The 24,729-nt window shown below is 44.7% G+C and overlaps 1 protein-coding gene across 1 annotated transcript in view; it reads right to left on the minus strand.

The window, feature by feature from the left end:
- Positions 1 to 24,729, minus strand: part of prkd1 (protein kinase D1) — a gene marked incomplete at both ends in the record, with an annotated part of 226,015 nt that overhangs the window by 100,584 nt on the left and 100,702 nt on the right. Inside the window, 2 exons of the mRNA XM_083634163.1 lie at positions 6,811 to 7,018; positions 23,993 to 24,174. Coding sequence (XP_083490289.1) covers positions 6,811 to 7,018; positions 23,993 to 24,174 — 390 coding nt within the window. The remainder of the gene's footprint in view (positions 1 to 6,810; positions 7,019 to 23,992; positions 24,175 to 24,729) is intronic.

Genomic DNA, 24,729 nt, shown 5'->3' on the forward strand with positions numbered 1-24,729 from the left:
CCAGGGTCCGCCAATAGTAAGAAATGGTACTCTCCTAAATGGGCGTGGTCATCATCTTGTGATTGGCTGTCTGTCAATGGTATGAAACTTCATTGGCTGACCAATCTCCTAAGTGGGTGTGACAGTGGCAAACCCTACGTGGCACAGATACAGGAAGCATGCACAGCGGCAAGGGGGCGCTAGGGGGGCTTGAGCCCCCCCTGGAATGAGCCAAGCCCCCCCTAAGCCCCCCATGGAAATTTCTTTGGAGAAAAACTAAAACTTAATTTATAACAACTAAACTAGGCTAATACACACATATTCTGAAGTTGATTCTAAAAATATAAATTAATTAAAGAAATAATCCACTGATCGATGTATTGGTGCTCTGTTCATCCATAGTAGGAGTGAGAATTCCCAGCCTCAGTGGTACACTTGAACACAGCACCTGCACGCATGCACAGACACAGACACAGCACTGAGCGGACTCGGAGACAAGGAAGAGAAGAGAGAAAGAAGATTGTTTTGACAGTTGACAATGTGTCTGACCTGACCCAGGTAAATGTGCTTTTGTTTTTGCAAAGAGTGAATGAACCACACACTCAACATTTAATTTGATATGAATAAAAGATGCATAGACATTATTTTCGTTTTCTGACACGGGGATCAAACAGTGTGTGACCGCGGGGAAAGGAGTCTCTGACTGCCACTGTGCTGAATGCCAGGTAGAGAATGAGTGTCTGTTGGCCGGGCAGTTGCCCCTTTCGGAACTGCTAACATAGCTTACGCTACTACGCAGTCCCTTGTTAGTACACCGCCAATGTAGCCACCACAGGTCGCTCCGTCTGCTAAATTTTTCAAACTACTCGATAAAGTTTCGCAAATGAAATTTCAAATGTACTTACGGATAGAAAAGGGTTGTGTGAACCTGGGCGCATGATGTAGAAACAATACCGTCACTAATAAACATGTTTAATCCCTCACTGAAACCCGGGTGTCATTTCTTCAAAATGAATCGGCTACAAACACTCGTCTTCTTCTGCGCTGCTGTCATGGGTGGTGCGCAAAGCAACCATAGCGCTCGCTATCACTTCCGGCCCCTGGCGGCCGGAAGTGGCACTTTTGTAGTCTTTTGTAGTTTTTTGTAACATGCGCTCAAGCGCTCTGAAGAGTTTTGGAAGCGCAGGCAGGCTTCGTGTTCGCGATGCAAAGAACAAATTACAAAAAAAACGAAAGGATTCAACAGAAAATCGCTTAAATCATTATCCAGTCCGGCCACAGCTAGATTCTGTTGTGATCTCATCTCAGCACTCTTTTTATCAATGGAATACATTTTCTTGATAAAAGGTGCTCAAACCAATTCACAAGGTCTATTCTAACAAATGATTTATACACTGCCCGTTCTTGTAGAAATAATATTTTGAATATTTTTGACAAACCAGCAGTATGTAGATTGAGAACAAAATTCTTCAAATATCCAGTTCCACCCAAAACAAAAGAAATTCACTACAAAATAATGAATGACTTCTACCCTTCCAGTGAATTTTTAAGGTTAAGATTTGGATTTGAGAGCAATGAGTGTATATTCTGTAAAGGTGATATTGAAACAACAGAGCATCTTTTTGTTTCATGTTCTCACACCCAACTGTTCTGGAAACAATTCATCGATTGGTTAAATGGAAAAAACACAGTAATGCCTGCTCTTGATTATAATAGTATTGTTTTTGGTGTAATCTTAGAAGACAAAAAATTGGACCTAATGATCAATGTGTTACTAATCTTAGCTAAATTCTTTATTCATAAGGCCAAATTTATCAAAACTCCACCCATCTTTACCTGCTACTTTAATGAAACCCAACTCTACATGAAGTCCCTGAAATTTATTAAATCGAATTTTACCAAAGACCTCTATTTATCTTTAACAAGTCTCTAGCCATCTTATGTTTTATTTATTTTAAATTGTATTTTATTTATTTTTATTTTCGTGTTTCCCCCTGTCTGTCCTGTATTATGTGTGAATGTGCTGCCTTGTGTCTGTTCATGCTTGTCGAAGTTGTATACACTTGTGATGATTGCCTTACAGTTGTAAATTAAAAGTCAATGGTTAAAAAAAATAAAAAAAAAATAAAAAAACATAGCGCTCGCTATCACTTCCGGCCCCTGGCGGTCGGAACCGCTATATCAATCACATTACACATGAAGTCAGAAGCCCTCGCCACGTGAGAAATATGGATGTTGACAAGTTAATTGAAGAGGTGTCACCTTTTCCATTAAAAGTGGAACAAAAGGCAATTTTAAAAGCATTGGTATACCGCAAAAATGTATTTGCTGTCCTGCCAACTGGATATGGGAAAAGTGCGTGCTTTGGTCTTTTTGGAAATTTAATGGACAAGGTAATAAGCCTGATTTTTACTACTATTTCCCTACTGATGATTACTTTGAAGTACTACTTGAATAATATTGTTGTAAAGTAACTAAACTCTACAATCTGTCATGACTTTGCCAATGTTTTTAATGTCATGTGTTTCTATTAATGTTTTTTTTAAATATTGTGGGGCCGGTAGTACATGTCTCCAATTCAGCTATAAAAAAAAAAGTAACATACAGCCAGCCATGTGATTATTACAGTAATTTTGTTAATAGCTTCCCCTATTTTCCGGTGCCTATACTTTCCATTGTTTATCTTTCAGCTATAATTTAGCTATAAAAAAAAAGTAACATACAGCCAGCCATGTGATTATTACAGTAATTTTGTTAATAGCTTCCCCTATTCCCCTATAAGCCTGCCTGCGCTTCCAAAACTCTTCAGAGCGCTTGAGCGCATGTTACAAAAAACTACAAAAGACTACAAAAGTGCCACTTCCGGCCGCCAGGGGCCGGAAGTGATAGTGAGCGCTATGGTTGCTTTGCGCACCACCCATGACAGCAGCGCAGAAGAAGACGAGTGTTTGTAGCCGATTCATTTTGAAGAAATGACACCCGGGTTTCAGTGAGGGATTAAACATGTTTATTAGTGACGGTATTGTTTCTACATCATGCGCCCAGGTTCACACAACCCTTTTCTGTCCGTAAGTACATTTGAAATTTCATTTGCGAAACTTTATCGAGTAGTTTGAAAAATTTAGCAGACGGAGCGACCTGTGGTGGCTACATTGGCGGTGTACTAACAAGGGACTGCGTAGTAGCGTAAGCTATGTTAGCAGTTCCGAAAGGGGCAAGCCGGGCAGCCGACACACCTGATATGCGTGAGCCCCACTCAGCTGATTAGGACTCTGAACAGCCGGGACCAATTAACGGGCAGCGGGAGGGAGGGAAGACCTATAGAAAAATCTGCTACACTGGCATCCAGTCCAATTGCTTATTAACACGTTGAGTGCCAAGGACGAGATATCTCGTCTTACATAATCCAACCGTTGAGTGCCAAAGACGAGATATCTCGTCTTACATAAACATTTTTTTTTTTTGACGGTGGGACATCAATCAACCCCTTTTACGTCTTCTATATCAATATTGGAGGAAGAGAATGTGTATAATCTATTTTACCGACCACTAAGTGGCGACAGTTCTCTCCAGACAGAGAGAAAGCCAGTCCGTGGGAGAAAGCCATTCTAATTTTCAAGGAAATAGCTGGGCGAAAACTCTTTCGATTTCACACACACACACACACACACACACACACACACACACATGCGCGCGCACACACACACACACACACTCGAGTACCTTTGCGCATAAATAAGACCAGAATCGCAAAAGCTTCTTCAAAGCTCTCAGCCGACACCTCAAGAAACGAACGAGCCCGTTTCCAGACTCGCCCGAGAGCCGCCAGCAGCAGCAGCCCAGAGGAGCAGCAGCAGCAGCAGCAGCAGCAGCAGAGCGGAGTAGGCTGCCTCAAGATTGGAAGAAGGGGATCGCGAAGGAATTTCTCTCCCGTGTCTAACCCCCCCCCCCTCGCCTCTCCTCTCCTCTTCCCCGCTCCTGCGATTCCCTTCTATTTTTTGGGGATCTGTGAGGCAACAGAAACTCGCCTGTGACAAAACACTGCAAAGCCACACCTACGGAGGGAGGAGTTTGGAGACACACACACACACACACACACACACACACACACACACACACACACACACACACACACACACACAGACACACACACACACACACACACACACACACACAAAACAGTATACAGACTTGCCCAAGGGCACCCATAATCACAGGCACGTGAGGTGGTTCTAAAAATCCATTTATCTCAAAACTCTCTGAAAATCTCTGAAACCATGCTGTACTCAACGGCTAATATCTACATAACTACTAACTCTACAAACTAACTCTTTTAGACAGAGAAAGCACACATTCTATTAGTTCTTTTTAGATGATTGGTGTTCACGAAGTCTTAACAGAAAAGAATCCTCGGCTCTTGTAAAATGAGCCAGAATCCTCAAAAAAAAACCTGGCACAACTTACCTACAGCATTGAAAAAATGGCTGGCACTCAATGTGTTAACACCTTTAATCTGTCGGACTTGGATTTAATTGTGACAAACTGGGTCTCTGCTAAAAGACATGTGTAGGCTGGCTATAGATAATTCACACCACGCCATGTTTGTAGACGCTTTTTGGACAGCTGATCGGCTTGGGAACTAAAGCAACAAATATGCTATGTTAGACGTTCTTCCGACAATAACTCACTATAGGCTTTTATTAGAGGGGTAACGTGATGTGGAGTCGGCCTGGAAATTAACTGGGTGTAAAGTCATTGTTTGCTTCATTTTAGCTATAGGCCTACTTTACCATCCCAGTCGCCGTTTCAGTATCAAAACGCCTGTTGTCCAGCTCAGTCACTATACAGTGTCACTGGTGTGGTTGTTATATATGTGCAGTCTATATGAATGGTTCTATTTCTTTTTACTCTGGCACAGACTATTGATGAATGGATGTGCCTGTGTATGTGGCACTGTTTATTTACATATATGCAGTGATTACCCTAATTTGTCTCTAAAATATAGCACATTTTAAATCTTTTGTGTAACTTGTGAATATAAACTCTTGATTTACCATCTAAATGTGTGTGCTGCATATAGCCTTGGACTCATCAGTCTCAACATACAGTGTGGCATAGGGTTAAATACACAGTCAGCCTTCAGCTCATTGAAGCACATACATGCATAATGTTGGGTTGGGGATTTGGCTCTCAATGGAAAAGCAGTGGGCCCTCCTTGTCTAACAGTAGAGCCTAATTCACACCCTATCATATTATTATTATTATTATTTCTTATATTAGTGGTGCTCAACCTTTTTACACAAGTACCTGAGAAATTACCACCATATGAATGTATGAGAGGGAGGGGGCCCTGCGTACCACCAGTGGTACCTGTACCACAGGTTGAGAACCACTGTCTATGTAGAAAAAGTTAGCCCCTGCTGTAAATAATTAAGCTCCCCCTTAGCTCCCCCAGCCACAATTGTCTGGAGCCGCTACTGACAGGAAGTGACTAGAAGTTGAGCTTGAGGTGTCGCGATATTGAAAAGTATCTACTAATTGGGAAAATGTTCTTTTCTATCTTGATGTTAGTCAGTTAGTGTTGGCACAATGGATGATGGCATCGACCATCGTCGATGGGCCAACTCAGCCTGCCTTTTACATTGGACCATCGTGATGTGCATCTGTAAGCTGTGTCAGCGCAAATGTGTCAAAAAAGTATGAATAGATAGTAATTACTAATAAATATATCCAACCAGCGAGCCTGTCCACCTGTTGAAAGCTGCTCACCGAGCCGTGCCGCACCTTCAATCAGAGCGCATTCTTCCTAATTGTAACATTTGGTTCGTTCATCACATAAGGTAGGCTATATAACATACACATCATACAAATATTCACTTAGGCTGACTATTTAAAAGAAGGAGATGTGTGGAAATTGAATTTGAGCCTATTACAATTCAAATTGTGTTTAGAGGGAGATAATTTCACCGGACTTTGTGTCCAGGAGATTTTAATTTGTCGGACTTTGATTAAAGTCACCATCGCGATGGCTATTTGGTTGACATAGTACAACCCTGTAGTCAGTGTATCCACTGCACACAAACCCCAGCAGAGTCTGAGCTGAAGCAAAGACGATGTGATTTCAAGCAAGACGACCCAACTTCAACTCACTTCTTGTCATTTTGGCATGCGGGTTTTGCTCGTGGCTTTCCACGGACATGGCCACTAAGAGATTTTCGGCAGGTCTGAGTCTATTTGAGTCAATGGGAAAAGTCAACGTGATCTCAGATTATGACAGATCCCTTAGCCCCCATATTCATTCAAGTAAATATCCGGCCCATTCTCCGAAGCCACATATCTTCAGAATATTCGAACACTAAAATGGCATTTTTCAGACAGATCAGGAGAAAATTGTACCGTACTTGTTCAAGACCTGCCTCTATCTCAGCAACACACTCTCGCGAGATTTGGCAACAGGAACTCATGTTAGCAGTGAGCGATTAGCTAAAGCTAAAGCTGAAGTTCATTGATGTAGTAGCTAAATCTGTGGCTAGAATTTTTTTAATGGAATATCTTCGTTTCAACTGTATTGAGCTAACAAGGGGCAGCTTTGTGTTTATATGTGTGGTTTATGCAGAGTTTGTGGGAACTCACAATCTTCATTTCAAGTTAGCTTGCGAGGTCAACAGAAGAAAACAAGTGGGGGCGGAGAAGGGGAATAACGAGACTTGGGGAGAGGTGACCACGTGACCATTTGCATTCAAGAGACTTGCTGCTACCAGTTGTTAGAATTGGCGAAGCCTGCGGTGAACCATCTAGATAGTAATAGAAGATCTATGGCTGAAGCCTCACCTTTGCACTGTAGGCCCTGTCTGAAGAGGCCTTTGAGCAGCTTCTTGCAGTGCTGGCAGACAGTGGGGCGGGTGTAGGAGTGGAGCAGGAAGCTGTGGGGAACTTTGACCTTGGAGAGCAGGATCTTGTCCAGCTCGATCGGACGGCCGATGTACGACTGGGAGCTGAAGCGACGCTCTCGGCCGGGGAAGCAATCCGATTGGTTTTTCTGTTAGGAGAGGTGGAGACAGTGGCTGTATTCGGAAGCACTTAATACAAAAGCAGTATGCAGTACTAGATCAGTTATTCCAAAAGAGTGGGTCAAAGGAGATTTTATTTTGGTCATTAAATACATAATTTGCAAAATTTCTTACATACTCTTTTATTTCAAATGTCTATATTGTTTTACTGAGAGGAAAAAAGAGACAAGAGCCTGTTAACTACAGTATATGCACTTATTTCATCTCATTTATAAAATATTTAACATTTAATAGATCTTGTGATTTAATGAAATTGTGATTTATCAAACGTACAGTATATCTCTTTGAAATGGCAGTACAAATGGTCAGGATGTATGAAACTGTTAAATGGATTTAATTTGCAGTATGCTAGGCCAGGCTTAGCCAGTTTGCCGGTTTGGAAAGCGGAACTAAACAATAGCATGGCTAATGGCTAATGGCAAAGCTATGTTATAAATGTGTGTTTTCATGATGTTCCCAAAGATTAACATTTACCTGAGAGATGGCTAACACCTATCTGATGATTCAAAGCAGGGCTTGAAATTAACACCCGCCTAGCGCCAATGGCGACTAGATTTTACGTTTGGCATGTGGCGCTCAGGGGTCTACCCGCCACATGGCGGGTCCCAAAATAGTCATCATGTAAAATTAAAACTGTGTTTTGGGGCGCAGCCGGCTAACATGAGTGCTTCATGAGACAGTCTCTCTAGTTTTCTGGCTGGGCGGGGTCCTTCGGGCTAACACTGTGTGACCATGTGCACACACATGGTCCCTGAAAACAAGAAGATGTTTAACACGGGGATCAACTCTCACCGGCATGCGCCATCAGCACAAACGAACACACCCAGCACCAGGCAGAGCACACAGACATGAGTTGCGGAACTGAAAGAGGCCATCTTATAAACTTCGTACACTTCTTTCCTAATTTTCAACCCAGTGTGAGTAACTTTACAAGCGTTCAAGTGAATTCAAGTCGTTTACTTTGTTTATAACGTTTGAAGCTCTCATTGACAAGCTCAGCGAGCATGGAGGCAATTAAGTCCGCTAATGTTATGCTGCTGAGGCCACCTATAATTCACATTTCATGGCAAATAATATCTGCACGTCGGACTGAGACAAGTTGGATGAAAATTGGGAGCCACGGAGCGGACGGTGCTGAGAGTCCTTTCAACTCAAAGTGAGTAGGAGAAGCTTTGATTATGATCCATTTATCTCCTTGAAGCGACAACGCTCTAAATATGGAATTCGGGACAGCCCTAGATATATGTGACAAAAATGCTATATATTATTTTGGCCGGTCAAGAAATATGCCTGGCGGGTGGATTTTTTTCCATCTACCCGCCACTTGGCCGGTGAGTCAAAATGTGTATTCCGGGCACTGATTGGAAGGAACCTGATTCACCGGTGTTTGGTTGCTAAAGTGACCAGGCAGCTGTTAAGAAAACTGAGACCATCTCAGCTCATGCTCTATCTTAATCCCTCCACTTTCTAGCCCTCACGGAGACCCAGATCCTGCTCCACCTCCAACCTCACTGTGACCCCTCTTCCTGTATACAACCACCACTGTATAACCTTCTCCCTTCCCATCTCCCTCCCATCAGCCCCTCACTCTATCACCACCACCAACACAACCTAAAAACTCTCTCACCTAACTCCCACTCTTCTGCCGTTCTCTCCCCTGTCCACTGAGGAGGCTTCACCACTCTTCTATCCTGTCTCTCCTCCACTCTTGATTCTCTTTGCCCACTCACCACTAAGCCTGCCCGATCCTCTCCCCCTGCTCCTTGGTTGACTGAATCTCTGCGAATTCATCAAACAGAGCTTCGGGCAGCTGAGAGGAAATGGAGAAAATCACATCACCCTGAAGATCTCTCTTCCTACAACCTTATCCACTCCAACTTCACCTCTGCTGTCTCAAAAGCAAAAACCTCCTTCTTCATCTCTGAAATCCAGTCCTCTGCGTCCAACCCCAGCAAACTGTTCTCCACCCTCCTGGACCCTCTGCAGTCCGGTTTCAAGGCTTCTCACTCTACTGAGACAGCTCTCCTTGCAGTCAAAGAGGCCCTTCACACTGCTAAGGCCTCATCCCTCTCCTCTGTCCTTGTCCTCCTTGACCTGTCCGCTGCTTTTGACACAATCAACCAACAAATCCTTCTCTCCATCCTGTCTGACCTAGGCATCTCAGGATCTGCACACTCCTGGTTTGCTTCCTATTTCTCTAACCGCTCATACCGGGTCTTATGGAGAGGATCTCTCTCCAGAGCCCGCCCCCTTACCACCGGTGTCCCACAGGGCTTAGTCCTGGGCCCCTTGCTTTTCCTTCTCTATATCAGATCTCTTGGCCATGTGATCTCATCTCATGGCTTTTCTTATCACTGCTACGCCGATGACACTCAGCTTTACCTTTCCTTCCCCCCCTCAGACACCCAAATCGAGGCACGCATCTCTGCATGCCTCAAAGACATCGGTGACTGGATGTCTGCCCACCACCTCAAGCTCAATCTTGGTAAGACAAGACAATTTAAGTCTTATTAAGACTATTTTCCTTCAAAGACGTCCCTATGTGCATTTTGGATTGATATTTCATCGTGAGGTGACCCCCCGAAGCACAACATGTATTTTAGCGCCGTGAGATGTGTGTTTTAGCGGATTTTTAACAGCGATACCATTGGCCTCCATTCTATGGCGATAATTACTAACTTCAAGACTGTATCTCACTGTATACTGCTTGGACAATGCCGGTAAAGGCAGGGGGTATCTTGGCTATGTGGGGGGGGGGGGGGGGGGGGGGGGGGGGGGGGGGGTGGCAAATGAGCTAAACTTAAAAAAAAAGTGGTGTATCCCTTTGAGTTTATTTTTGAAGGTGGGGTATGTGGGGCACTCCCTTACTGCGGCCGGGAGACCGTTCCATACCTTACCACCAACAATGGACAAAATGTTTCTCCCAAATGCAATGCAGATTAATAAAGTATGTTGTGTTGTATCGTATAATCTATAAACTAGAGGGCGAGAGAGAGGGCGCCGGGAGAGAGAGGGCGACCAGCTGCAGAGCTCCGTAAGATATAGGCTTTTCTTATAATTTCGTTGTTTATAATTTCGTAGCTTCTATTAGCTTTGTAAACACCTATTGTATATATCGGTGTCTTTTATATAGTGTACATAGTAGCGTATTTGCACTTTTGCAAGAAAGAAAGTGCACAGTAGCGCGGAATAGTGGCCCATTGTTCTCGACGCAACATGCACAACATGGAGGACACAGTCAGCCACAACAACAACAGCTGTGGCCGTAGGCACAGCAACAACAGCGGTACCGGCTTCGCCAACGCCACCACGCACAGATACAGCAGGGACGCGGTAATAAAAATCAGGATTGCATGAAATCAACCCAACCAGGACTGGTTGGCTCCCGACCTCTCTGAATTTCCTGAACTTAAACAACAGCAACGGAAAAGAGGGACACGAGGAGGATTAACCATCCGCCCGAGAAGACGCGCAAACAGGCCACCTCTGCCCAGTGTTCTGCTGGCCAATGTTCAGGCACTAGAAAATAAAATGTGCGAACTTAGAGCACGGGCACAATTCCAAACGGACATAGCAAGCTGTAACGTTCTGTGTTTGACTGAAACCTGGCTCTCACCTGAAACAGCGGATCACGCCATCACATTACCTGGATTCAGTGTTTACAGAGGGGACAGAGACGCTGAACGATCCGGTAAGACGAGGGGCGGCGGTGTTTGTCTGATGGTTAACAAGAACTGGAGTGTCAACAACGGGACATATTGCTCAGCAGACTTGGAGTATGTTATGCTTCAGTGCGTACCTCATTACAGTCCAAGGGAATTTACAACAGTGACCCTTGCTGCAGTATACATCCCACCACAGGCAAACGCCAATAACGCACTCAAAGAGCTGCAACTCGCGATCAACGCACAGGAGGCCAAACACCCTGAAACAGCGCTGGTAGTGGCGGGCGACTTCAACAGGGTTAACCTGAAAAGGAGAATGCCCACCCTTCATCAGCACATCCACTTCAACACACGAGGCAATAACATACTGGATCAATGCTATACAAACATCCCCCATTCTTACAAGGCGACACCCCGACCCCCCTTCGGCAAATCGGACCACGCCTCCATCTTCCTTGTTCCCAGGCACAAACGAAAACTCAAGCGACAGCCCCTGGCCCTCCAAACCGCCCACTGCTGGTCAGACCAATCAGACGACATCCTGAGAGACTGCTTTGGCCAAGTAGCATGGGAGGAGTTCAACACAGGAGGCTTGGAAGAATATGCAGAAACAGTGTCATGCCAAATCAGAAACCCTGGATCAACAGCGATGTTCAGACTGCCGTTCACGCCAGGACCACCGCCTTCAAGTCCGGAACACCTGAAGAATACAAGCAGACACGATACGCCTTCCGAGTCTCAATCAAAAAAGCACGGAGAGAATACGGAAAGCAGCTGGAGACAACAACCTAACAACTAACAACCCCAGACATCTGTGGAGTGGACTCCATGCTGCTACAGACTTCAAAGGGGAAAAACAACAAAACCCAAACATATCACCCACCCTGCTGGACAAACTCAACGTGTTCTACGCAAGGTTTGACACCTCTGCCAGAGCGCCCCCCCCTCCTCCCCCACCCCTCTCCGCCACCTCTCCCCCCACCACCACCCCTCCTCCCCCCCTCCTCTCCGCCACCTCTCCCCCCCCCACCCCTCACCTCTCCCCCCCACCTCCCCCCACTCTCTGCCACCTCCCCTCCCCACCACCCCTCCTCCCCCCCTCCTCTCCTACCCCTCCCCGCCACCTCTCCCCCCCATCACCCCTCCCCCTCTCCTCCCCCCCACCACCCCTACTGCTCTCCTCCCCCCCACCACCCCTACTGCTCTCCTCCCCTCCAACACCTCCCCGCCACCTCTCCCCCCTCCTCCTCTCCTCCCCCCCCCACGCCTCATCACCCCCACCCCCCCCCCCATTCCCACCTAACCACCAAACCCCCTACCTCCCACCGATCCAGACCGCCCTCTCACCATCACTGAGGATGAGGTGCGCCGGTCGTTCTTGCATATCAACCCGCGCAAGGCGGCCGGCCCGGACGGCATCCCCGGGCGTGTCCTCAAGGCCTGCGCCCACCAGCTGGCAGGCGTATTCACAGACATTTTCAACCAGTCCCTCTCCCTCCGACAAGTTCCCTCCTGCTTCAAATCAGCAACAATCATCCCCATTCCCAAACAGCAGAAAGTGACCAGCCTCAACGACTGGCGCCCTATAGCCCTCACGCCCATAGCCAGCAAGTGCTTTGAAAAGCTGGTTATATCACAGATCCGCCCCACACTCCCCCCGGACCACGACCCGCTCCAATTTGCATACCGCCCCAACAGGAGCACAGCGGATGCAGTTGCACACGTGCTCCACACCGCCCTCTCCCACCTGGAGGGGAAGGACACCTATGTGAGAATGCTGTTCGTGGACTACAGCTCAGCATTCAACACCATAGTACCCTCCAGGCTGGTAAGCAAGCTCAAGGACCTGGGACTAAACACAGCAATGTGTGACTGGATCCTGGACTTCCTGACAGACCGCCGCCAGGTGGTGAGAGTGGGCAACCTCACCTCCTCCCCACTGACCATCAGCATAGGAGCGCCCAAGGGGTGCGTCTCCAGCCCCTTCTGGTATGACCTCTACACCCACAACTGCGTGGCGACTCAAACCTCGAACACCATCGTGAAGTTTGCAGACGACACAGCGGTCGTGGGGCTGATCTCCAGGAGCGACGAGACGGCCTACAGAAAGGAGGTGGAGGCCCTGGAACAATGGTGCGAGGACAACCACCTCTCTCTAAATGTCTCCAAGACCAAGGAGATCATTGTAAACTACAGGAGGGGGGGGGGGGGCGCACACACCCCAATCACCATCAATGGCACAGTGGTGGAAAAGGTGGACAGCTTCAAGTACCTGGGAGTCAACATCCACAAGGACCTGACATGGGCCAGCCACACCGCCACTGTTGTCAAAAAGGTCCAACAGCGACTACACGGACTCAGACGCCTGAAGAAATTTGGGCTAAGGCCAAAAATCCTCAGGGACTTCTACAGAGGCACCATTGAAAGCCTGCTGACTGGCTGCTTCACCACCTGGTACGGGAACTGTACCACCATGGTTCGCAGGGCGCTAAGAAGAGTGAGGCGCGCGGCCCAGCACGTAACAGGATGTGAGCTACCAGAACTGCAGGAACTGTACAATCAGCGGTGCCTCAGGAGGTCCCTGAAGATCATCAAGGACACATACCACCCCCACAACAGCCTGTTCTCCCTGTTACCCTCAGGGAGGAGATGCAGGGTCCCAAAAGCACGAACAAATCGCCTGAGGGACAGTTTCTTCCCGCAGGCCACGAGACTCCTTAACACACACAAATAAACAATCATGTAGCAGCTGCTACCATTACAATTATGCCTATGTTATTGCACCTGTGCAAACAGAATGTTAATCATGTTTTTATCGTGTCTACGCTAGAAAAGAAAAGGAAAAGTTTACTGTTATTGCTTGTTGTTCTCTTGTTTTACTGCATCTATATGCCCTGTTTTTGCACGGTTATACTGTTATTTGCACTATGTTGTAACGGAGCCTACAGCACAAGAATTTCACACGTGATACTTGTACTACGGAGTGACAATACAAATCTTGAATCTTGAATATTGTATCATATCGTATTGTACCAGCGCTTTGCATTGTGGGACACAGTATGTGAGGTAGGCTGGTTGGATGCATAGTACTGGAGATTTTGTCCGAATCAGTACAACACCCGGGTAGTTTTTGGCAATTCAAGACACTGGTACTGGCCTACAGGGTAACTGTCTGCCTTTCCGAAACCCTGCCACTCCGAACGTTAACTTCCATTATTCGGACTGGCGGTCCTTCACCTTTTTTCATAGGTCCCACCATTACGAAAATTCCTGCCTTCATTATTCGAAATGTCGGCCCTTCCTCTTTTTTCTAAAGGATCTGCCATTCCGAAGTTTGGATATTGTGGAATATGGCACAAAAGTGCAGACATTTCAGTCGCACACTGTGCGTCTCAGCAGCGCAGCAGTAGCCTATTAGAACTGGGCTTTTACTGATGCTTTCTGAAGGCTATTTACTTGATTAGACTTCTATTTTCGTTAGGATATTATTTTTTTCGTTATTGTTTAATTGTTTTCAGTTAATCAGGCAAGCTTATCCTATTGGAAGTTATAATTATTTCGTATGACATTTTACACAGCTGCAGGGCGCATGGAGGGACAACAGAATTAGGCTATGTTCCCGCGGGCGTCAGCATGTGTGTGCGCTGCTCTCTAAGCAGGGTGTGTGCGTTGTGCACCTGCCTATAGAGACACATAGCCTATTACTATCTTGCACATTGTGGAGTTAGAGGGAGCACCAACAACATCTTTGAACAACACGTCTTTATTTTAATTTTGTTGTGCTCCACAATCATTTTGAGGATTCGAGGCAACCCATTTAGCAGCATCTGAGAGAGGTGCCTGTCTGAACGAGGTTCAGCTGCCTGAACGTGAACTGGAAGTCAAATCAAGTTCGGAGTGGGGGACCTTATGAAAATCGGAGTGGCGGGATTTCTGAGTGGCAATATTTCTGAGTGCTGATATTTCTGAGTGGCAGCACGTCGGAATGGCGGCATGTAACCGGCCTACAGGGCAGTACACCAGACAGCTCCTCTGTACCTACAATCTATGGTAAAGACTAAAGACACACCTTTTCAGGCTCCATCTGGGCCCTTCTTGAACTAACTTATTTCTCTCTCTCTCTCAAAAAAAAAAACTTTACCACTATTCCTTCAGAAGTTGTAGCTGTCATAGACTGTGTTGCATAGTTGATTGCTCTATTGCTGACAAAAATGTGTTATTGTAAGTCGCTTTGGATAATAGCGTCTGCCAAATGACGTAATGTAATGTAATGCATAGCATACTGCAGATTTCGCTTTTGTTTGCAGACTGCATAGATTTTGGCCAAATCAGTATACTGCTAGTATAGTAGATGGTTTCGAATACAGTCAGTGTTTAGAAGCACAGAGCAGAAGATCAGTCATGACTTTGTTAGAACTGGAGGCTTTCCTGTCCTCTGGTCCGCAAAAACCAAATGATGGACAGTTATCTGCCAGTGGCTATTGGAGTAGACTTACTGTATAAATCATGTGGCTACATTTGGCCTGCAGAGGTGTTCTTAGAGAGTTGGGTGTCTAGAAGGAATATTTGCTTGTTATAACTGTCTCAAGCTGACAACTAGCAGGCACAGGAAGAGGGCCAACTTCCACCGACACTGAGCAACTGTCCAAGTTGCTGTTACATCCAAACACATCCAATCATTCCTATCAATTCACTTTTAAGTTAAACTGCTTTCTACAAACATGCCCTTTGGATTAGAAATCAAGTCTCCATTAGTTTCAGTTATAGATTATACGATAATTCTCTAAGAGCAGAAATCCCAAAATCCACCGGAATCGAATCAGTTATTCATTGTCCACAAAACTTCATGGACATTCATTTGGATGTTTGATGTCCTGCAGACACTAATAACATAATAATAATACTACAACAACAACAACAACAACAACAACAACAACAACAACGTGAGTGGAGCGTTCAAACTTTGAAGGTAGGCTATTTAAAGATACAAGTAACCTTTAGCATTAGCATTATATTATTATAGACCCCTTATACAGCTGTCAACATTGGAGCTGCACGCGCATCGTGTAGGCAAAACGCTGTGAGCCCAGCATTGACAGACACTGAGAACTGTGTAAAAGCCCCGCTGTCAGGACTGCTCTGTGCCCATCTGCGACACACAGTTAGATTTTAGTTTTAAAATGCAGTTCTCGGCTTACTACCACAGCTTATCGCCTAGTGATAAGCAATGTTATGCATCGAAATTAACGTTGTTTAATGGGATATGTCTTACAGACCCATACGCACTGGCGCTGTCAATTGGCCAAGCCTAGTCGCCAGCAATACATATCGTGCATTCCTTTATAACTGGGGATAGCGTAGATAATTATTCTGTAACTTGCAAAGATATTTAAGAAATTTACCACGAGAGGAAGGGGGTTGTGGCCACATTTACCACTGGTACAGGGTTGTGGCACGAGGCGAAGCCGAGTGCCATAAACCCTGTACCAGAGGTAAATGTGGCCACAACCCCCTTCCTCGAGTGGTAAATTTCTTTTCTACAATAGCTACCACATAATATAAAAAATACACAATTGTAACATTCAATTCATTTATTTACAATCATTACTGGTTTCAGAATACATTTATCCTTCCGCCACAGAATATAGTTCCATACACAAGATCAATGATTGCACTAAACATTTAGTTGCCTTTGAGCCAAAAAACAACTAACCTATTCCTTAACGGGATTCACAGTTATTGATACATTGCCTGTAAAAGTACAGTTATCTAAAGCAGCCCGTTTTGGTGACGTTACTACGAAATCGGACATTTCCTTGTTAGAGATTTGTAGACTGACAGGCTAACAGTGGGCGGAGTCAGCACAGGTGTTCTTCATTCATCAGGGAGCGGAGTGATACTGCGGTTGGAGCCGAACTGTAGATTGTTGGCCTATTTACCACTGTTGCTAGCCAATCAGAATCCAGTATTCACTCATGCTGTTGTAGAAATTGTTGTTGATAATGCACACAACTCAATAATGACATTATGTAACGTTACTTGGTCGTTAACTAACCGAGCGATGTGGCTGAGCAGCCTACAGTTTCAGGCAGCTTACCTGATTATGAAGAGCACTACAAAGTCGGGCATTTTTAATGATGTCCTCGTTCCAATCAGTTCAACTCAATAATAACATTATTTAACGTTACTTGGTTGTTAACTAACCGAGCGATGTGGCTGTTACTAGCAGCCTACTACAGTTTACCTGATATGAAATGAGCGAGCGATGCAAAGTCGGGCATTTTTAACGATTTCCTCTTTCGGCTTGCAACCAAAGACACCTACGGTTAGCATTAAAAGCAGTATGAGTTGACGGGATTCGGTAAAACTTTAGTCCTTGCTTTGTTGATAGTGTAACAGACTGTTCAGTGTTGTGTTGTGTTCTATTGCGTGTGTGCGAGGCTGTGTATGTTCCCTCGAGTTGCGTAGAACAGGATATGTGGGGAGAAGCTTGTTATAACGTTACAGCCTGGCTCTATCGTTTATTATTGTATTAACCAAGTGTGAATAGGCGGACCTGAATACTCTGCTACAATAGCTTTCCGATTCTGGCATCGCACTGCACAACATGAAGACATGTCTTGCTCGAATAGTTTTCGGGCCACTGGAAAACTACTTGACAGGGCTGCGCGGAGTCTGTCTTTCTGCCTCCGTCTTGCGCATCTGACGCTGCTTGTTGTCATTGTGACGTAGGCGTATAAGGGGTCTATAGCATTCAAATATCTAAAAACGAGTAGACCAGTGGCCAACACAATGAGGAAATTTATGAAGCCAGTCCTGAAATTTCATTCTCTCGAAAGGCCGGAGGGGGTGCACATCACGGTCGGGAAGTGATGTCACGTACATTGGCCTCAATGGAAAAATGAGCCGACTTCTCTCTCGGTCTGTCTTAAATAAACATTTTCCAAGTTTATGGTCTGAATAAACAATTTCAAGTCTTTTTCATGCTCTCATGGGCTCCGTTTTCTAAATTATGGTCCCATTTCGAGTAAAAGAGGCGATAAAAAAGACTAACTTTTGGAGTGAGGTTTCCTTGATTGACACCAGCCACAGCAAACCAGATGATCCCAACCACAGCACAGCCAGTTGCCAAGGCAGGCTAGGTAGCCTAGCAACGTAGCCATAGATTAAAGGTAAACTACCAGAAACAGCGTTATCTTTATGATATTTTAATGATGTTAGTATACACATGTAACAGTATAGTTCCCCGTTATGAGGTCAGTTTATCAAAATAACACCTATATCGAAAGCGGATTTTAGCGGACGGGCAGCGACCATACAAGCCGGGGCTTCAGAGTTGATCACCTGGACACATTTTACGGCAGAATTATCTGATAAACTGGTCTGTGCAGCTCTGTGGTGATTAGCTAATGTCTTCATTGCATTGTGATTATGATTTAATGCATTATGGAAGATAAAAGTTGGTTTAACATAATGAAAATAATTATCTACCACACATGTAAAGTGACGCTTCTGGGCAGTAGATCATTTGGGCATAACGTTATGTAATGTGACATGAGATCACCACATTTCAATAAATATAACGTTTTTGCACATTTGAATGCTGCTGGTCATTTGTTTAATGCTGTATGGACATTTCAAGCTGATACACAATTGTGTTGAGGTAATTCCGCAAAGCTCAGTTAAAATATAACATGTGTAACACTTAACACAATCAAATGTAACTTTTTCACAGCAATTCTGTACAGTCCAGCCCACCATGGTATGGGAAAGGAACGTGTTTGAATTATATCGAAATATATTTGCATGGTGTAGCATGTAATTCAGTCTGTTAAGATACTGTAAACAAGCTACCGGTAGATACTCTGTGACACCGAAAGGCAGACAAGCTACTGTAGCAGCAGGGATCATGTCACCATGATTCCAGATAAACTTGTCTGTCTAGCTAGCCAGCTAGACAATATTACTGTACCATAATACGGGATCATGTCTATGTTCCCCGGGTTCTATATTCCCCGTTTTTCACTAAGAGGGTTCTATGCTAACCTCCCCCAGACCCTAACCCTAACCCTAACCTCTCCCACCCCCCATGCCTAAACCTAACCTCCCTGTTTTTGGCATTTCGGGAGACACACAAAGCGGGGAACATAGGACCCTTTTTCATAGAAAGGGTTCTATGTTCCCCGGTCCCACAAAAACGGGGAACATAGGACCCGGGAAACATAGGACCCGGGGAACATAGGGATGACCCCCATAATACCACAAGCTAAAGGGAGCATATGCCAATGGAAGGCTGGGTAGCATTAGCGAACGTCATCCAGGCTATACAGTAAAGTTATGCTATTATAAAGTTATGAAACGCCGATTCAGACGTTACAATAATATGACACAATAATGGCCATTTAGCCTATAGCTAGAGAGAGTAATTTCAGACCACCAGATATCACCATATTTCATTTCAATAAATATAAAGCATTCGTTGATTGAAGCAGACTGCTGGTCGGTTGTTTCTCCATCATCATGTCCTCTGGTCCAATCTTCGGTTCGTAGTTCATGTTCACTCGACAATCTTTATATCACATCTGATCATTTTATCCAACCTGCCTCTGACCAGACAACTAATGGATCGTTCTGGGATCATATTTGCGACATTCAGATACATGATAATATACAACAAGGCTATCTTTTTTGGCAATGTTTATTGACAAAAGCATTAAAACAAGCAAATTAGGGCTGTCAGCGTTAACGCGTTAATGGCGCGTTAACGCGCGCCGATCATAACGCGTTTTTTTTTTTTAATCGCATGCCGCTATTTTGTCCCTTCGCGCACCCGTACTTGTAGTCAAGCCGTTCGGTTTCCTGTCTCCTGCTTGTGCAGGCGAGAACGACAGCAATACGCTTTTAAATGGCTCGTTTTACTTCCCAAATGGCACAGTGGATAAGTCAAGAGCCGTAGTTTGCGCCTTGTGTAAAACGGAATTAAAATATCACCGAAGTATCGAGTTTGAGGCGAGTGATCACCTAAAAGTAGCTAGCGGCCAGCTAGCAGCGGCTTCACGCGATATACACGTTATCAATACACAGTTTCCAATACCGAGCCATTATTCACATGGAAGTGCCAAAGTTTTTAGCTCAGATACAGCCGTCTTCGGCTGTGTCATTTTGGGTTTCGACTGCTCCACAGCGCCGCTGCCGGAAGTATCGGTTCTGGAGCGTTCTGGAGTGTTTACAATTACTGTGCATTTATTTTCTATTCAAGATGCATTTTGTAGACATTTTGTGACATCCTGCCTACATTGCACTTCTATTGAATTGAAAATAAATCTAAAATTCAAGATCACAAAGTACATTTATTTGCATTCATTTGATTCCTAATCATGACACACTGGTAATAATGATTAATATCTAATTAAAAATGCTTTGCAATGCAAAATATAGCATTTTAAACATGCGATACAAAGATGCGATTAATCGCGATTAATTATAGTTAATCGCACGATTAATCGCGATTAAGAAAATGAATCGTTTGACAGCCCTAAAGCAAATATAACAATATTCTCCGGTCACTGGCAGATACTAACTACAAATTGTTCAAAGCAAATCTCTCATGTCAGCATTTGGCTTGTGTTATTGCAATATCCTATGTTGAAACAACTGATCATCAGTAACATGTACTTTAGCGTTATAATCTCAGGAGAACAGAATAGTATAGCTTTAATCTTCACAAATCATTTGATCCTCTGTTGTGTGTCCCCATCACTGGTACTGGACGGCCACCCCTTGAAGAAACGAATGACACTGTTAATCACTGTATAACTGTATTAATCACTGTATAACGTTAATGTTTACTTATACCCAACACTACGTCCGATTGGTAAATACTGTAAATGCAGAGGTGGATAAACTATCCAGAGGAGTTTAACCCCCTTGTTCCCCCTCATTGATTGATACAGTTGATCCAACGTTAGCTAACGTTAGCATCTCAAAGAGGTAGTACAGTACAGTAGTATAGGTAAACATAACTGTGTTTGTTTTCTGTCTACGTCTGAATCTGTGCAGGATGCAATACTGTTTAACGTTGTATAACGTTAACTTCTGCTACTCTAACGTTAGTCCTGTAATGACAAATGGACATGTAGCTAGCGTTAATGTCATGCTATGCTATTAAGTTAGAAAATAAGATTACCTCGATTTTGTGGAAGATAGGAAGATGCAAGCGGCAGGCTGGTGACGCGAGGTCTGGAGGAAATAATACTCTCTGGCTTTTTCTTCGGGCTACTGTATGCACTGTGAGAGCAATGGAGAAAGGCTAGCAATAGCAACTAACGTTAGCAACATTCATTAGCAAGGGTAAGCTAGCGGGGACAACAACTTGAACAAGATGCTGTCGTGGCTGTGAGGACATTTTTCATAGAGCAATTCGGACACTCCTGTGGTTGGGACACCCCTCCCTCCTCCCAGACCCAGGCTGGCGAAACAGCCTCCTGCATGGGGCGCTCGCAAAACAACAACAAACAAACACAAACAAAAATAGCTGGTGTGCGATTTTTCTGCACAATCAGTGTCTGAAATTGGGTACAGGATTGCGGGAATCCCGCATCTGTTTGCGAAAATACGACTGGACAAGTCGCTGGCTTTTCACAGACAGGGGCACAGCATCAGTGAGGCTGCAGGAGCTGAGTAGCCTATAAGTCGGAGCGAGGTGAGTGTCACTTCACCATGCCTTCTCCTCCCGTCAAAAGTGAAGCAGGAAAATACATTTTAAGCTGTAGGCTGCTTTAATTTAGTTTCCCTCTTTTTTTTGTTTCTGTTTGACATCTGCTAGACACTAGGTGCATGAGTGAAAAAGGGGCACAGAAGAGTCCTCCCTCTGATTTTTCCTCTTGAGCGCAGGGCAGCTCCCTCCTCCTCCTCCTCTGCTCAATCCATTCCAGTCTGTCCAAACTTAATACCGATCTAATCTCAGTATGAGATGCAGGGAAATATATCCGATATATAGCCAATGTGTTTAGAGCAGCTTTGTCACGTTGTCACGTCGTAGTATAGCATTATATTTTACATGTGTGCTAAACTGCGATGAGATTTGTTTGCGGAAATGACGGCGGGGATGAAAGTCGCTGTGTGAGGGGAGGCTCACTTTGGTGCGGGCTCGGAGCTGCTCCTCCCTCCCTCCTCCTCTCTCTCTCGTCACAATCAAGTGGTTGAGTAGTTCTCAATGTGGGGCACAGAAGACCACCAGTGGTCCTTGAGAGGATTCCAGCATTCTCTGTTGTCTCTCAACCTAATATATATGGAATTCTGGACAAAATCATATCTAGGCTACATAAAAAAAAAAAAAAAAATCTGATTTGCATCTGAGAGACCAAATCTCATCATATTGCCACAATGTGAACTAAATTAGGGTTCCTTAGTATGAAAAAGGTTGGGAATGATTTACAGCAACACAATGCCATTTCCTTCCTTTTATGATTATAGTGGCGTTTATTGATAGTATTGTGTTACATAGGAGTTGGTAGGAAAATAACAGGCGATTGTAATCAATTAACAGGTGATTAACAGGTCAAGTGACACAAACAGCCAATGAGCTATGTGTATTGTAGCACCATATTGGTAGGAAAATGCTTGTGACATCATGGGAATTAATGGCTTGGAGTTGTGAGGAGCCGGGAAAGTGTACAGGGGGAGGAGGCGAGTAACTATCTTGAAATCCCATAGTCTTTGGTTCATCGTGACGTCACGACGTATCAAATCCCCCATTCATTTGAGGGCAAAAAAAAGCAGTGTTCAACCCATAGAGGGCACTTACAGTATGCCAGTTATGCGGCTGAAAATGATACAAATGGTACAATGGCAACAGTTTGGTCTCAAATGTGGAAATTTTGACCAGAATTCTTCACACACCACCCCCAAAGTCATATATATTGGTTAAAAGCTGAAAAAAAGTGTTTTGGGGGGTAAGTTACACTTTAAGTTATTAGTTAGTTATGTTAGAGAAGCCGAGTAAATGGCTCACCTCGCTGACGTCCTGTGTTTACTGAACTCCGTTGGAAAAATGGTGAGTTTTAACAAGCTGTTTATTTAGTGTTTTTGCCCGTTTTAATTACAGAGTCCGTTTGTTTTGGAGAGGAGGGGACTCTAGTATAATCCGGCTTGCGGTAGAAAACTTGTGAACGATGAACATGGATGAATCCAAAGCTTTTAAACAAGCTGAGCTAACGTTTGCAACAGCATGGCTTGCAGCCCTCGAGCACCCTCCACCAAATTCCGTTTGGGAAAGCTTTATTCAGCATTTTGACCTGTTTAGAGCCTGTTTTTGGAGAGGAGGAGACGTCTGTGGGTATCGGCTCCCGGTAAAAACCTTGTGAACAATGAACACTGAGAGAATCCTAATCTCAATTAAAACGGCTCACATAATTCCACTGCAGGACGCCATGACAACCCGTCTTCTGTTGTTTTGAGTGTGAGACCCCTAGCGGCAGAAAATTACATATTGTACGTTTAAAGCCCCCCTCCAGTGTATTCGATCATTTTTAAGATATTTCATAATATGAAATATCTTATGTTTCTGTGTCCTGCCCTGACCATGTTGATAAGCTACACTGTTCACCAAATATTTTTTGAGAAATACCCTACTTTTGTGCCCAAGTAAAAAAGAAATTATAATAAGCTGTTGCTAAAATGGAACTATGACTCAATGGAACGCTATAGTGATACATCATGTCAATTTGATTCTGAGTGAGGACGAGCTAGCGTGATAATAACCAGTTTGAGTCAATCCGTTGGCCGGTTGTGGAGCTGTAAGCAATAATGTGGCTTGCAGCTACGCTAACGTTACACCGGTTGCAGGCTATAGCACAGACAAAGAGTATTGAGGGCAAGAGGCGAAGCTCTTGTGCTTTTTTGACAACAGCGCTGCTGCCATGATGTTACACTGGAACAACCTATTAGCCTCCGGTTCTTATCAATGTAAGATCTTTGGCACAGAATCAGATGATGTGTGACTATCCACAGTGTTTAGAACTTTGAAATAGAAATCCAACCGTTATCCAGGTAGAAAAACTGACTGGAGGAGGGTTTTAAGGGGAATTTTAAATGGAAATCAGTTTGCAAGAGGTGAAAGGTCAAAGTTGCAGGACGTACCTCCATGCTGGGACTGACTGGCGACTGGACACATGCAGAGAGACAGACAAAAGAAAGAAAGGCAGTGGTGAGAGAAACACACTGAGGGAGCCCTGGGTGCCCCGGGACCCCCAGTTTGAGCCCTCTCTGCATACTGACCAGTAAGGTGTCGTCATAGTAGTGGGGGGACGAGGGCTCGGCGGAGTTTGGCCGTGTCCCGGTGGCCATGTTGAGCCCCAGCCCCCCCGTCAGAGAGACATTGGACAGACGCCGTCTCCGCACCCCGCTGCAGTTATTAGGAATCTTAAAAGCACAACGCTTATGATAGTTCAGACCACAACCTGAGAGAGACACACACACACACAAACACACACACACACACACACACACACACACAGATGGAGGAGAAAGAGAGCTAGATATTGTCATATTATTCATCTTTCACCATTTTGCCTCTAACTTGGTGTTGTAGGCTATATATTTTCTATCTTCACAATGTTTTATTCAAACTGATATTACTAGTACCGGTAGGTGATGGATTTAGATTTGATTCATTTCTGTCTCCCACACTATCCAAGCCTCCTACACTACTTTCATATCAATCTCTGTTGTAGCTTATCCTGATCCAATCTGGGCACCCAGAGTCTATCAATCTGATGACTAATAAGACTCTGGGACAGATGGCTTATATTCCACGGTTTCCGGTCTAGAGCGGACATCTGCACCAAAACATCCTCTTCTGTGCGGCGCGCTCGGGCTTTACGTGCCATTGGTGTCGATAATTTCAGTCGGAAATCCCCGCCCCTTCCGTTTCTGCTGTCTGCGTGTTCAACACGCAGATAGCCGAGCGAATTTTGACTACTGTTTTTGCTAGAAATGCCCATCCCTAGTATTTA

This window comes from Poromitra crassiceps (genome assembly GCF_964638095.1).
Source record: "Poromitra crassiceps genome assembly, chromosome: 3".
In the NCBI taxonomy this organism is placed as follows: Eukaryota; Metazoa; Chordata; class Actinopteri; order Beryciformes; family Melamphaidae; genus Poromitra; species Poromitra crassiceps.